This window comes from Uloborus diversus, chromosome 7 (assembly GCF_026930045.1).
Source record: "Uloborus diversus isolate 005 chromosome 7, Udiv.v.3.1, whole genome shotgun sequence".
NCBI lineage: Eukaryota > Metazoa > Arthropoda > Arachnida > Araneae > Uloboridae > Uloborus > Uloborus diversus.
Genome location: NC_072737.1, coordinates 167363452 through 167375499, shown reverse-complemented (window position 1 = coordinate 167375499; position 12048 = coordinate 167363452). Strand labels below are relative to the sequence as shown.

The 12048-nt window shown below is 36.1% G+C and overlaps 1 protein-coding gene across 1 annotated transcript in view; it reads right to left on the bottom strand.

Moving 5' to 3' along the window:
• Window positions 1-12048, bottom strand: part of LOC129225933 (b(0,+)-type amino acid transporter 1-like) — a 186343-nt gene that overhangs the window by 20840 nt on the left and 153455 nt on the right. Inside the window, exon 9 of the mRNA XM_054860475.1 lies at window positions 10657-10760. Coding sequence (XP_054716450.1) covers window positions 10657-10760 — 104 coding nt within the window. The remainder of the gene's footprint in view (window positions 1-10656; window positions 10761-12048) is intronic.

Sequence of the window (12048 nt, the reverse complement as noted above, 5' to 3'; positions counted from 1 at the left end):
TTATTTCTCGCTTTCTCACTTCTATAATGATGAGAGAAAATTTGTTGGTCTTATACAGGGTGAGTTCGATCGAATCTGCCATACGAAAGGGGGTGATAGAAGAGCCCAAGCGGAGTATAGAACCGCCCATTATCGTGTCAAATCCTTAACCGTAACCGAGTTATGGTAGATATAAGGAAAATGAGTAAAAAAGCAAAATTCTGAGAAAACGACCGATTTTTCTGATATTCCTGTAGGACTTACAAGGAAATTAAGTACATATTTAGAAAGAGCAGATTAAATCCTACAATATGACACCTTTACCATTAAGATAGTAGCATTTTACAGTGAGCTACAAGCTTTGAAACGTTGGACACACTCAAAATTGAAATGTCGCCAAAGTTTTCAAGCGACATTTTCAAAAACAATCGTATGAGCTACAATCGGTTATACCTACCAAAGACTGACCCGTTTTACTAGATTTCAAATGATACAACAACAAATCAATTTAGGCTTCAAGTTCAGAAGAAATTCGGGCTTTTGTTTGAAACAGTGTAAAAATCTGCACTCGTTGAAAAGGGAAAGCCAGCGAAGAGTCGCACTTTTGTGTTTTAAATTTTTTGTTTTATGAAAGCTTACTGCTTTCTTTCTTTAACAAAATGGTAGTTTTATATGAAAATAATAATTTTAGCATTTTATTAGGTGAAAAAACACAACAAGAGATAACAATAAGTAGAAATTACTCTCCCGTGCTCTTCACAATGGAAAATCATTTAATAAAAAAGTTACAATAACATCAATGAGCCCATTTAATCAATCTTCAAAATCTACGAAAGCTGCTGAAATTGGTCACCGCCACACCTAATACGCGCTCTTGCCTTTTTCCTATTCCGAGTCACAACTGGCTACAACTGTATTTATGTCGAGGACTGCATACTAAGTGCCTTGCCTCCATTATTTTATACACCGATAGATGGCAGCACCATCACCGGATCGAACAGTTAATGAGAATTTAGAACTAGTCCAGGAGCTAATAGCTACCTGGTGCTAGCACCCCCAGAGGTATCGTTTCACTTGGAGGACATTGAGACCACGAGCATATTTAACGTCGCCCAATCCCCTTTAATGACGACGGTGGGTCTCCAACCATCGAGGTTCGAGCTCAGGACCCTCCGGCCCCGAATCCGACACTCTACCGATCGGGCTACCACGGCCCTCTTGCCTTTTTGCGGACGGAAACAACCGTTACTCTTAGTGAATTTCATTTCTTAGCTTCACTTCATTAAGGCAGTCGCTCAATTCCTGCAAACTGGCTACTTCTGTTTTGTAAACTTCTTGTTTTAACAATCCCCAAACAAAGAAGTTCACTTGCGTCAGGTCTGGGGATCTAGGTGGTTCAGAAATAGGTCCCGTACGACCAATCCATTGGGGATACTGTTCAATTAGAAATTCCCGAACGGCATTTGAGGAATGTACTGGGGCTTCATCATGTTGGAAAATAATTTCCTCTCTCTCTGGAACAGGAATAGTACCAAGTAAGCCAAGCAAATGATAATCAATGAACTCTCAATATGTGTTTCCTTTTAGGTTACCTCGAAACACATACGGACCAATCAAATAATCTCCTATTACGCCAAACTAAACATTTAAGCTGAATCGAGTTCGGAACGATGAGCTTCGGGTTAAAAAAAGGATTATGTTCAGCATAATGATGCCAGTTATGAAAATTTATGATGCCCCCTCTAGTGAACAACGACTCATCTGTCCACAATATCTTTCTTAGAGAATGGTGTTCTTCAGTGTCTCGGGCTAGTAGTCATCTGCAAAATGTTAACCGCTTTTCTAAATCTGAATTGCGCAATTCTTGTACTAGTGTAAAATGATAAGGGTGATACTTGTTTTGGTTCAATGTTTTCATCACTTTACGTTGTGAAAGTCCACCTTCTCCAGCAATCGTGCGTGAACTCACACTTGGGTTTTCCACTACTCGGTCCAGTACATATTCTTCAACATCAGCAGAATGGTGATAATGCGAACACATGATTTGTTAATTACACGAGGGGACATGATAAATTTGCGTAACTAGACTCAGTCTGCTGAACAAAATCCATTTTTAAACCCAAGTTCCAAACTCGATTTAGTTTAAACTAGCTGCGTTGCCCGTCTTTGCCCGGTCCACCTTGAAAATAAAAATTGTGTCAGGTGACGTATATTCAACAATCAGGCGCAAAAAAAATAAATAAATAAATAAAAAAAACATCATGGTTTCCCTTCCAAACAATGACGACAGATATTAAAATGGTTTTAAGAAATTAAATCCAGAAAGACGGATTTAAAATGCGTAACTATGGAAACACAAAATAAAATAAGTTTAATGAATTAAAATGAGAACGAAAATTGTTCACAATTTGAATGGAATCGATATTTCTTAAACTTGATTTAAAAAGGCTTGTAACTTTTTTTCCTTTCGAGATAAAAGCTTATTTTTTTCGACCATAGGTCGAGTTAGATCTGGAGTAAAAAAGGTCGCTTTTTCCAATGGCGTCAAAGAGAAAGCTGTGGAACAATTCCTTCACTTTTTATTGATTTATTTAATGAAGGAAGTAGTGCCTAAATTTCAGCTAAGCTTACAAAAATTTGAGCTGAAAACGCAAATAACTCCCGCCATAATAAAGTTAGAGCATTGAAACAAACTGTGTAGAACGCGGAAAATTCTACCCTTTCTAACCATATGTGATATTACTATTTGCGAGTAATTTTTCACCCTCATATTCGGGAATTTGTGTGAAAATTGGACCTAAATTGGAATAAAAAAAGAACTATTCATCGAATTGTTTTCGAACTGGTCTGCAAATCTTCTCAGGACTTAAAGGAACAAACTGTGAAAATTTCAGCAAAATCGGCAGGGTAGTTCTCGAGTTTTGCGAGTTCAAACACACAGACGCTTTTTGGAGACTTAATTTTATACTATGTAGAGATGTTTGGCTGGTCGTAATTAGCGATCATTTGATGGGTCTGCATATGTTTTAAGGTGTTTTAATGCAGGAAGCAATATTTAGAGTTCATGGAACATCACTTGCCTGGCTTACTGGATGCTATTCCTGATTCGGAGAGAGCGGAAATCATTTTTCAACACGGTGGTAACTCTGCTCATTTTCAAATGCCGTTCGGAATTTTCTAACTGAATAGTATCTCCAATGTATTGGTCTCAAGAGTCCCATTCCTTAGCCACCTATATTGCCAGACCTGATACCAGTGAACTTTTTTTGGGGTTTCTAATCAGAAGTATACAAAACAGAAGTAACCAGTTTGCAGGAATTGCGCAACCGGTTTGATGGAGCAGTAGTAAAACTAAGAAATGAAATTTCACTAGGAGCAACGAATGTTTCAGTTCGCAAAAAGGCGAAAGCATGCATCAGGTGTGGCGGCGACCAAATTTCAGCATCTATTGTACATTTTGAGATTGATCAAACGTACTCTATGATGTTCGTGTAACTTTTTTAGCCTACTTTCCCAGTAAAAGTCAGAAAAAGAAGAAAAAAGCATGAAAGAAGGCTTAATGCATCTTAAAAATATCGCAAAAAAACAAAAAAAAAGTTAAAAATAAATAAAATAATTAAATAAATATCGAAAAATTAAAAATTTTAAAGTAGGGTATTGAGACGGGGAAAAATGTCTGTCGGTATGTCTGTCTGCCCACCCCCCCTAATAACTTTTGAATGAATAGTCCGATTTGAACAAACTTTTTTTTGATCGAAAGATCTCGGCGAGGACATCTCATTCCTATATTTCACTTTTTTATTTGAACTAATTTTTTTTTAATTTTGAACAGTTCAAAAAAACTTAACATTAGCGCCTACGGGGAAATTCAAGGCAATTCCGAACTGTGAGGCGAATTTGCTTCAAACAAACTTTGTAGGAAAAAGCGTTTGATAAAAAACTTGCATATAACATATCATTTTGATTCGAACAATTTTCCGTTCAATTTTGAACAGTTCAAATCCCTTAATATTAGCGCCTACGGGGAAACTGAAAGTCAATGTCGATTCCGTACTTGAAGGCGGATTTACTTCAAACAAATTTTGTTGGAAATAGCTCTTGACGCCAAACTCCAGACTCCGACAATTTAGGGGCACCTGACTCCGACTCCTGTGCCCGACAATTAATCGGACTCCGACTCCCCGACTTCGACTCTGACTTCGTAGCTTTGGCAAAAATTTATACACGGAGGACAAATGACTGACTCCGATTCTTAGATATTCGACTCCGCAGCTAGGGTTTTGACTGTGAAATAATTATTGTTGATATGACTTGTTTTCATTTTTACGCTAAAGTTTTAATTTAGGTATTCAGTTTTCGGCAAATAAACTCGAAGTCATTTACGTTTCTACATAAAGTTATGCGCAGACGATTTTTTTTTTTTTTTTTTTTTTTTGACAATGAAAATTATTTCTTTAAGTTGACATTTTATTATTTTTATTTATTTTGGTAAGTGCATTAATTCATTAAAAAAATTGTTTTTGGCAACAGGGGAAAAAGAAACGATTTTTTTACATGTTTTTTTTAATGAACTTATTAATTTTAATTATTATTTTTTCGTTTTGAAAGAAAGATTTTTTTAATGGAAAAAAGTGTATTAGCTGCTTTGTTTAAAAGTTGCTGCTATTCTTTTTTTTTTTTTTTTTTTTTACGCATCTAATTTTTTTTAGATGAGTGGGGAATATTTTATTCATAGAAATCAGCTTAAAGTATTTTAAAAATATGTTTGAAAAAATTTGCGTTTTTAGCTATTTTTGAGAATATTGATCAGGTACTAGAAAGTAGTATGGGTATACGGGAAAGTAGGCTCGTCTAGTTCTAGACAGAACTTCTTGTTATTAATGATTTCTCCTTTGTTAAAACCACGAAAAATGCTTTTTTCTTTCTGCTTATTGTTATCTCTTGTGTTTTTTCACTTAATAAAATCTAAAAAATATTATTTCGATACAAAAATATCATTTTCTTAAACAAGGAAACCAACATGCTTATGTGAAACTGAAAGTTTTAAACAGAAAAATGCGACTCTTCGCTGGTTTTCCTTTTTCAACGAATGCAGATTTTACACGGTTTCAAACAAAAGCCTAAATTTCTGCCGAACTTAAAGCTCAATATAACTTGTTGTTGTATCATCTAAAAGCGGGTTTTTGGTAGTCGGGTAGTTTGGTACTCGTTTGGTAGTTTTGGAAGTGGGTCGGTTTTTGGTAGATTTGACCAATTGTAGCTCAAACGGTTGTTTTTGAAAATGTCGATTGAAAACTTGGGCGCCATTTCAAATCTGACTGTGTCCAACGTTTCAAAGCTTGTAGCTCGCTGTAAAATGCGACTATTTTGATGAAAAAGGTGTCATTTTGAAGGATTTAATCTGCTCTTTCCAAATATGGTCTTATTTTCCTTGTAGGTCCTACAGGAATCTCAGAAATTAGTCGTTTTCTCAGAATTTTGTTTTATTTTTACTCGTTTTCCTTATAGCTACCATAACTCAGTTACGGTTAAGGATTGGACACGATAATGGGTGGTTCTAAACTCCGCTTGGGCTCTTCCATCACCCCCTTTCGTATGACAGATTCGATCGAACTCACCCTGTATATCAAGAGTTTCTAACATGGTCACGTGGGCTCAACGTGATTAATATCAAGATAAAATTCAATTTAAACATGGAAAATGTTCATACCTGTCAGAAGGGCCAGGCAATCCAAAAGCGTCATATTTGGCGATCACAACTTTATTGAACAGACGACACAGAACATGTACACACAAGAACAGAATCGGAAGTAGAATCGCCAGCTCGTCAGAATTGCAAGCAGGGAGGTAAAAGAACTTCTACTCCCTTGCTGAAGAGTGTTTTCGCGCGCTTCTCAGTGACGTTTACAGTTAAGTTTCAACACAAAGTTAGAGCTCCCTTCGCGGTACGCTTGCGAATGGCCTCCCTTTTGGTTTTACATATCCATAAAGAAAATGTCAGGTACCTGTCCGGTACGGTATCTCACGTGATCAACCGATTTCGTTGCCTCTAAAATTTGCATAACGTAGGCGTGACTTCCATTATGACGTCATTGGCCTCCTATTTGAACTTTGACGTCATATTGAAGCAAGTTATGACTTCATTTCATGTCATAAGATTCCTGTTTTTACCTTTAAAGAAGAGGAGAGGCTATTTTGTGTTAGGTCTGGCTGATATCCTTTTATTTGAGAGGAGGAACTGTATTTGGGATTGTTTTCGCTCGTTTAGAGTGACCAGACCACTAGGTGGCGCTGAGGTCGTATCTTGCTTCGCGAAGAGTGACGCCCACATACTGTTTCACTATTTAGTCGAGAGATGGCGCTGTAGTTCTGGTTTAGCAGTGACGTATTAGAATGTGACGTAAGGAGGGTGTCGACCTAAGGCCCCTATATATACGCGCCGACGCATCAGCTTAAGTTCAGCCTTTTTGGATCGGAGCGTGTGTTTGAGTGGTTGCCTTTTCTGGCAACGTATCGCGTTTGGTGCTTGTTCATTGTGATCGATTATTAGCGCCACGTGAATTGTTCATTAAATAAAATATTATTTTCGGCAAATTTGGCGAAACCCGAAACTTTGCTGTGGTATCCCTAGCAGCGCAACGCATATTGACCGTTCCCAAGCGGTAATTCTGTAATCCACGCTATGGCTTGATTTCATCCATGCTCAATAGATGGCGCCACTACTTTTTTCATGATTTTTTTTTACTTTATTTTCAAAAATGTCTTGTGTCTTTTGAAGTTTTAACGATGGATAGCTTATCATCCGGCTTTACTTATTCAAATATTAATATTACAAACGATCAAAACGAAAATTTAACTTACAGAGTAAAAGAAATCACTGATGAAAATGCTGCAAATGTAAGTTTTAAAATTTTTTTTCTTAATTTAATTGCGGATATTCCCGAAAAAAAAAAAGATTCTTAAAGGGACAGAACAGCCGATTTAAATTATTGGAATTAAAAAAAATGTGAAAATTCATGTGCCTAAAGGTTTAACGTTGTAATTAATAATTTAACCAACGGTCTAATTGATACAACTATATCAATTAGATAACATTATATGCAGTATTCGGGGGGGGGGGAGTACATGTATATAGTGTGAAATGTAAGTCAGAACAGCTCTTTTACAAAAGTACTCCAATAGGCTTTCTAGTTTTTTATTTATTATTATTATTATTTTTTTTTTTTTGAAAAACACAAAGACACACACACACACACACATATATATATATATATATATATATATATATATATATATATATATATATATATATATATATATATATATATATATATATATATATATATATATATATATATATATGCCAATGATTTTTTTTTTTGGTGGTGGGGGGGTGTGATCGCTTCCTTTGGGGGGGGGGGGGACATTCACCCTTAGTTTTATGTACCCATGTTTTGTAGCATTTTTTTAAAATTAATTTTCTGTTTAGTTTGTTCTTTAAGTTTTGTTGTTTTTTCCACCAGTACTTACATGTTCTTAACTTAATTGCTATGTTGGGCCTTTTTTGGTTAAAGATTTTTTAGATTGTATTTGTGTTTTAATAAAAATTGAATTAACTTCTCTTTTGATTGGCTTATACAGATTTAACTTAAATATGCTTGTTAATTTTATACACGGAACTGGTTACAGCAACACAGTGAAGATACAAAAAGTACTTGGCATGTTGCAACAACATATCCGAAATCAGGGAGATTTAATAAATACAAAATCAGCTATCGCTGTGTGCATAAGACAGACAGAAGAGTTTCTGGGGATGGTCCTTCAAAGCATACAGGATGCACTGCTAAATTGACAATCACAATGCAAAGGCAAGTTACTTTCAATTAAATGTTTATATAACAGGGTTTGAAATAAGGTTCAATTTCTAGAAGGGGAATGTCCCCCGTTACTTCAGATTCCAGGGGGGATTCTTTGAAGTTCGGGGAGAATTTTTATAAGTTCTGAAAATTTGTTTACAATTTTTTTTATAATTCATTTTTATTTCATTTTTCTCTTTATTCATTTTTAAATTATAATTTTTTTGGTGTAATATCAGTCCCATTTTCAAATAATTATTCCTTAATTTTGCAATTTTACTTTATTATTTCATTTTCAATAAAATATTTTACAACTAAGTAACATCACATACACTCAATTATTTTTTTTTTCAATAGAACATTTTCTGGTTCTAATTATCCGAATGGGGTTCAGTCCCGATTGTTTAGAAAAATATTTCTACTGAACAAAGACTTTTTTTCTGGCGATCAAAAAGTTCAAGTAAAAAATTGCCTATAATTTTCCAAAACGGACTGTCGTTTCCAGCAGTTTTCGGATCGCATTTCGACCGGCGGATCGGAATTAGTTGATATTGGCGGATCGGAATCGGTTGATGTAACCAGTTCTGCGTATAAAATTAACAAGCATATTTAAGTTAAATCTGTATAAGCCATTCAAAAGAGAAATTAATTCAATTTTTATTGAAACACAAATACAATCTAAAAAATCTTTAACCAAAAAAGGCCCAACATAGCAATTTAGTAAAGAACATGTAAGTACTGGTGGAAAAAACAACAAAAGTCAAAGAACAAACTAAACAGAAAATTAATTTTAAAAAATGCTACAAAACATGGGTAAATAAAACTAAGGGTCCCTCTACTAATGTGTCCCTCCCCCCCCCAAAAGGAAGCGATCACACCCCCCCCACACGAAAAAAAAAATCATTGGCATATATTATATATGTGTGTCTTTGTGTTTTTCAAAAAAAAAAAATAATAATAATAATAAATAAATAAATAAAAAACTGGAAAGCCTATTGGAGTACTATTGTAAAAGAGCTGTTCTAACTTACATTTCACACTATATATATATATACTCCCCCCCCCCCCCGAATACTGCATATAATGTTACCTAATTGATATAGTTGTATCAATTAGACCGTTGATTAAATTATTAATTACAACGTTAAACCTTTAGGCACATGAATTTTCACATTTTTTCTTAAATTCCAATAATTTAAATCGGCTGTTCTGTCCCTTTAATAACATTTTTTTTCCCGGGATTATCCGCAATTAAATTAAGAAAAAAAAAATTTAAAACTTACATTTTCAGCATTTTCATCAGTGATTTCTTTTACTCTGTAAGTTAAATTTTCGTTTTGATCGTAAGACATTTTTGAAAAGAAAGCAAAAAAAAAAAAATTCATGAAAAAGTAGTGGCGCCATCTATCGAGCATAGAAGAAACCAAGCCATAGCGTGGATTACAGAATTACCGCTTGGGATCGGTCGATATGCCAGCGCAACCATGAAAAATTCGATCCAAAATGGCTAAACTTAAGCTGATGCGCCAGCCTATCTATATAGCGCCCTATGTAGACCGTTTGACTCACATGACCAATCATGTGACTCAAACGTCACTCCCTATATATACGTAATCTCGTTGAAATAGTATTAATGTTCTTCCAGACGTGAGACGGTGTGTCTGAGAAATACCGTATTTCGGATCGTTTGAAATGGCTCTAAGAGAATTCTCCTTTTCGCTCGCGAAACCTTTTTCGAAACGGTTCGAGTCGTTGCATAAATCCGATTCTCATAATTATTTTCTTTTTCCGCACTTGACTGTCCTGCGTTTTTCAGCTTTTGCTCCCCATTTACTTCACGCCTCGATGAAGACAAAAATATATGAGTCGGATGCAGAATCTTAAGCGCACTCAAGAATTGCAAGCGTATTTAACGTGCCGAAACTTTCAAAACATTTATGAAGTAATTCATTAAAACTATCTTACTTGCATGAAATAATACATTTGATACATTAACTTCTATAAATTTTTAAAAATACATCATATTGCTCTTTAAATAGAAAAAGTGACCACTAATAAAATTGATACCACTTAAAATACACCACCAGCTCCATTATTCCATCCGAGGATTGCTGTTTCGCGCTTTTTAGCACTCATCAGCCCGGAATGGGAATCACATGAGCTGGAGGCGAAAAATCTCTAAAGGGAGCCAAGAGAGCCAAACAAACTGCTAGCTAATGTAGAATTAGCACACCAGATGAGTGACCGCAGCAATGGTACGGTTCAACTCAAAGATTGATGGCAAAGCATGGTATTTTGTAGTAAGTTACCGTAATTTACTACAAAATTGATACTATATAGCACTAGCGACTATCGAATTTCCAGTTTTGTCCTTTATTTGAGGTGGAAATAGTCTGCATTGTATACAATTATGTTGCTCAGTAAATTACCGCCCATTAGCCAGGGCTAAAGCAGAAATACGTGAAATACACCGCCGGCTCAGTCATTTCCAGCCGAGGACTGCAGTTTCATGCTTATTAGCACTCATCAGCCCGGCATAGGAAAGTGACTGAGCTGGAGATGGAAAACCTCTTAAGGAAGCCAAGACCAGTTTGTTTGGCACTCTTGGCTTCCTTAAGAGGTTTTCCATCTCCAGCTCAGTCACTTTCCTATGCCGGGCTGATGAGTGCTAATAAGCACGAAACTGCAGTCCTCGGCTGGAAATGACTGAGCTGGCGGTGTATTTCACGTAATTATGTTGCTGTTTTTTTACAAATTACGTGACAAAGATCTATGAACATAAATCTATGAAAAAGAAACGAATGGAAAAAATAAGGCTCACCTGGATGCAATGAGGCATGTTCCATTCGAAGCTCCATAAGCGGATGCGGCCACCAGTATGGGAATGAGAAAGGCCACTGGTCCAAGCATTCGGTTCGCAAATCCCTGTCGGAACAATAGTGTATGTTATGCGAATGTGTTCTTGAACCGGTCGCCGAGGGGGCGAGAATGGCCGCCTGCGGCGGGTTGGTGTACACTTACCTTCCCCTGATCGCATGCTGGGGTATATACTGCCGTGTACAGGTAAACGGCAGTATCTGCAGAAATAAGTTTTCGAGATATTTGAAGAAACGCGTTTTGGATTCAATACTAACAATAGGGAAATGTTGGAATTAGGCGTCTTTTTCGCACTTTTTTTTCAGCGGAAACCAAATAAGCGAGCTTGTACAATAAAGATAACGTACAATAGATGACAAAAATGTAAAAAAAATGAAAAATGAAAAATTTGCAGTTACTGCCCTTTACCTGCACACGGCAGTATACTAGGGTGGTTCAAAAAAACTTTTTTTCGGCTAGAGTCCAGGACACCCCCTATTTTTCTTAGACTTACTAATAGTATCATGCTGTAAAAGTTTTAGCTTCTTACTCCCCAAACATGAATTTTGGGGTAAGGGGTTGAGTATCCTCTTTCAGTTGAAACAGGAAACTAAAATTCTGCCAGTATATTATTATCCATAAGTCTAAAAATATTGGGGGTGTCCCGTTATCTAGGAGAAACTTTTTTTTTACATGTATTTTTCAACCACCTTAGTATATACAAATTTTCAATTCAACTGTTAGAGCAGTCCTACTCTATGGCAGCAATACATGGAAGCTAACTAGACAGCAAGAAAAAGAGCTTGATGCCTTTCAATCTAAAAGCCTGAGAAAAATATTAAACATATACTGGCCAAATAAAATATCGAATTCAGACCTGTACAAACGTACAAATTGCAAGCCGATAACCACACTGATAAAAAAAGCGCAGATGATCATGGATAAGACATGTTCACAGAATGCAGGCAATAGACCCTACAAGAACTGCTCTCACGTGGACCCCTGATGGCAAGAGGAAGCGCATTGAAGATCGGTGGATGTAGAATATTATGCAAATATATTCTTACACATTACGTTCAAATACTTTATGAACGAAGTGTAATTGTTTGCCGTCTTATAGTCTGCAAAAACTTTAAGGAAAATCGCCAAATTTTGCGAGTTTCGTAGAGTATAGGAAGAGAACTTTCTCACGCTTTGCAGATAGATTTCCTGGCACATGCAAACCGTTAAGTCCTGTGCTATCTTCTGTTTCTCGCCGAGTTTTTAAATTTGTTCAGATCGGATTTCGAAATTGCTACGCGGAGATGATTTGAGGAAGAAATTGTGACGTCGATCCGATGAGGAGGGCAACCGATTT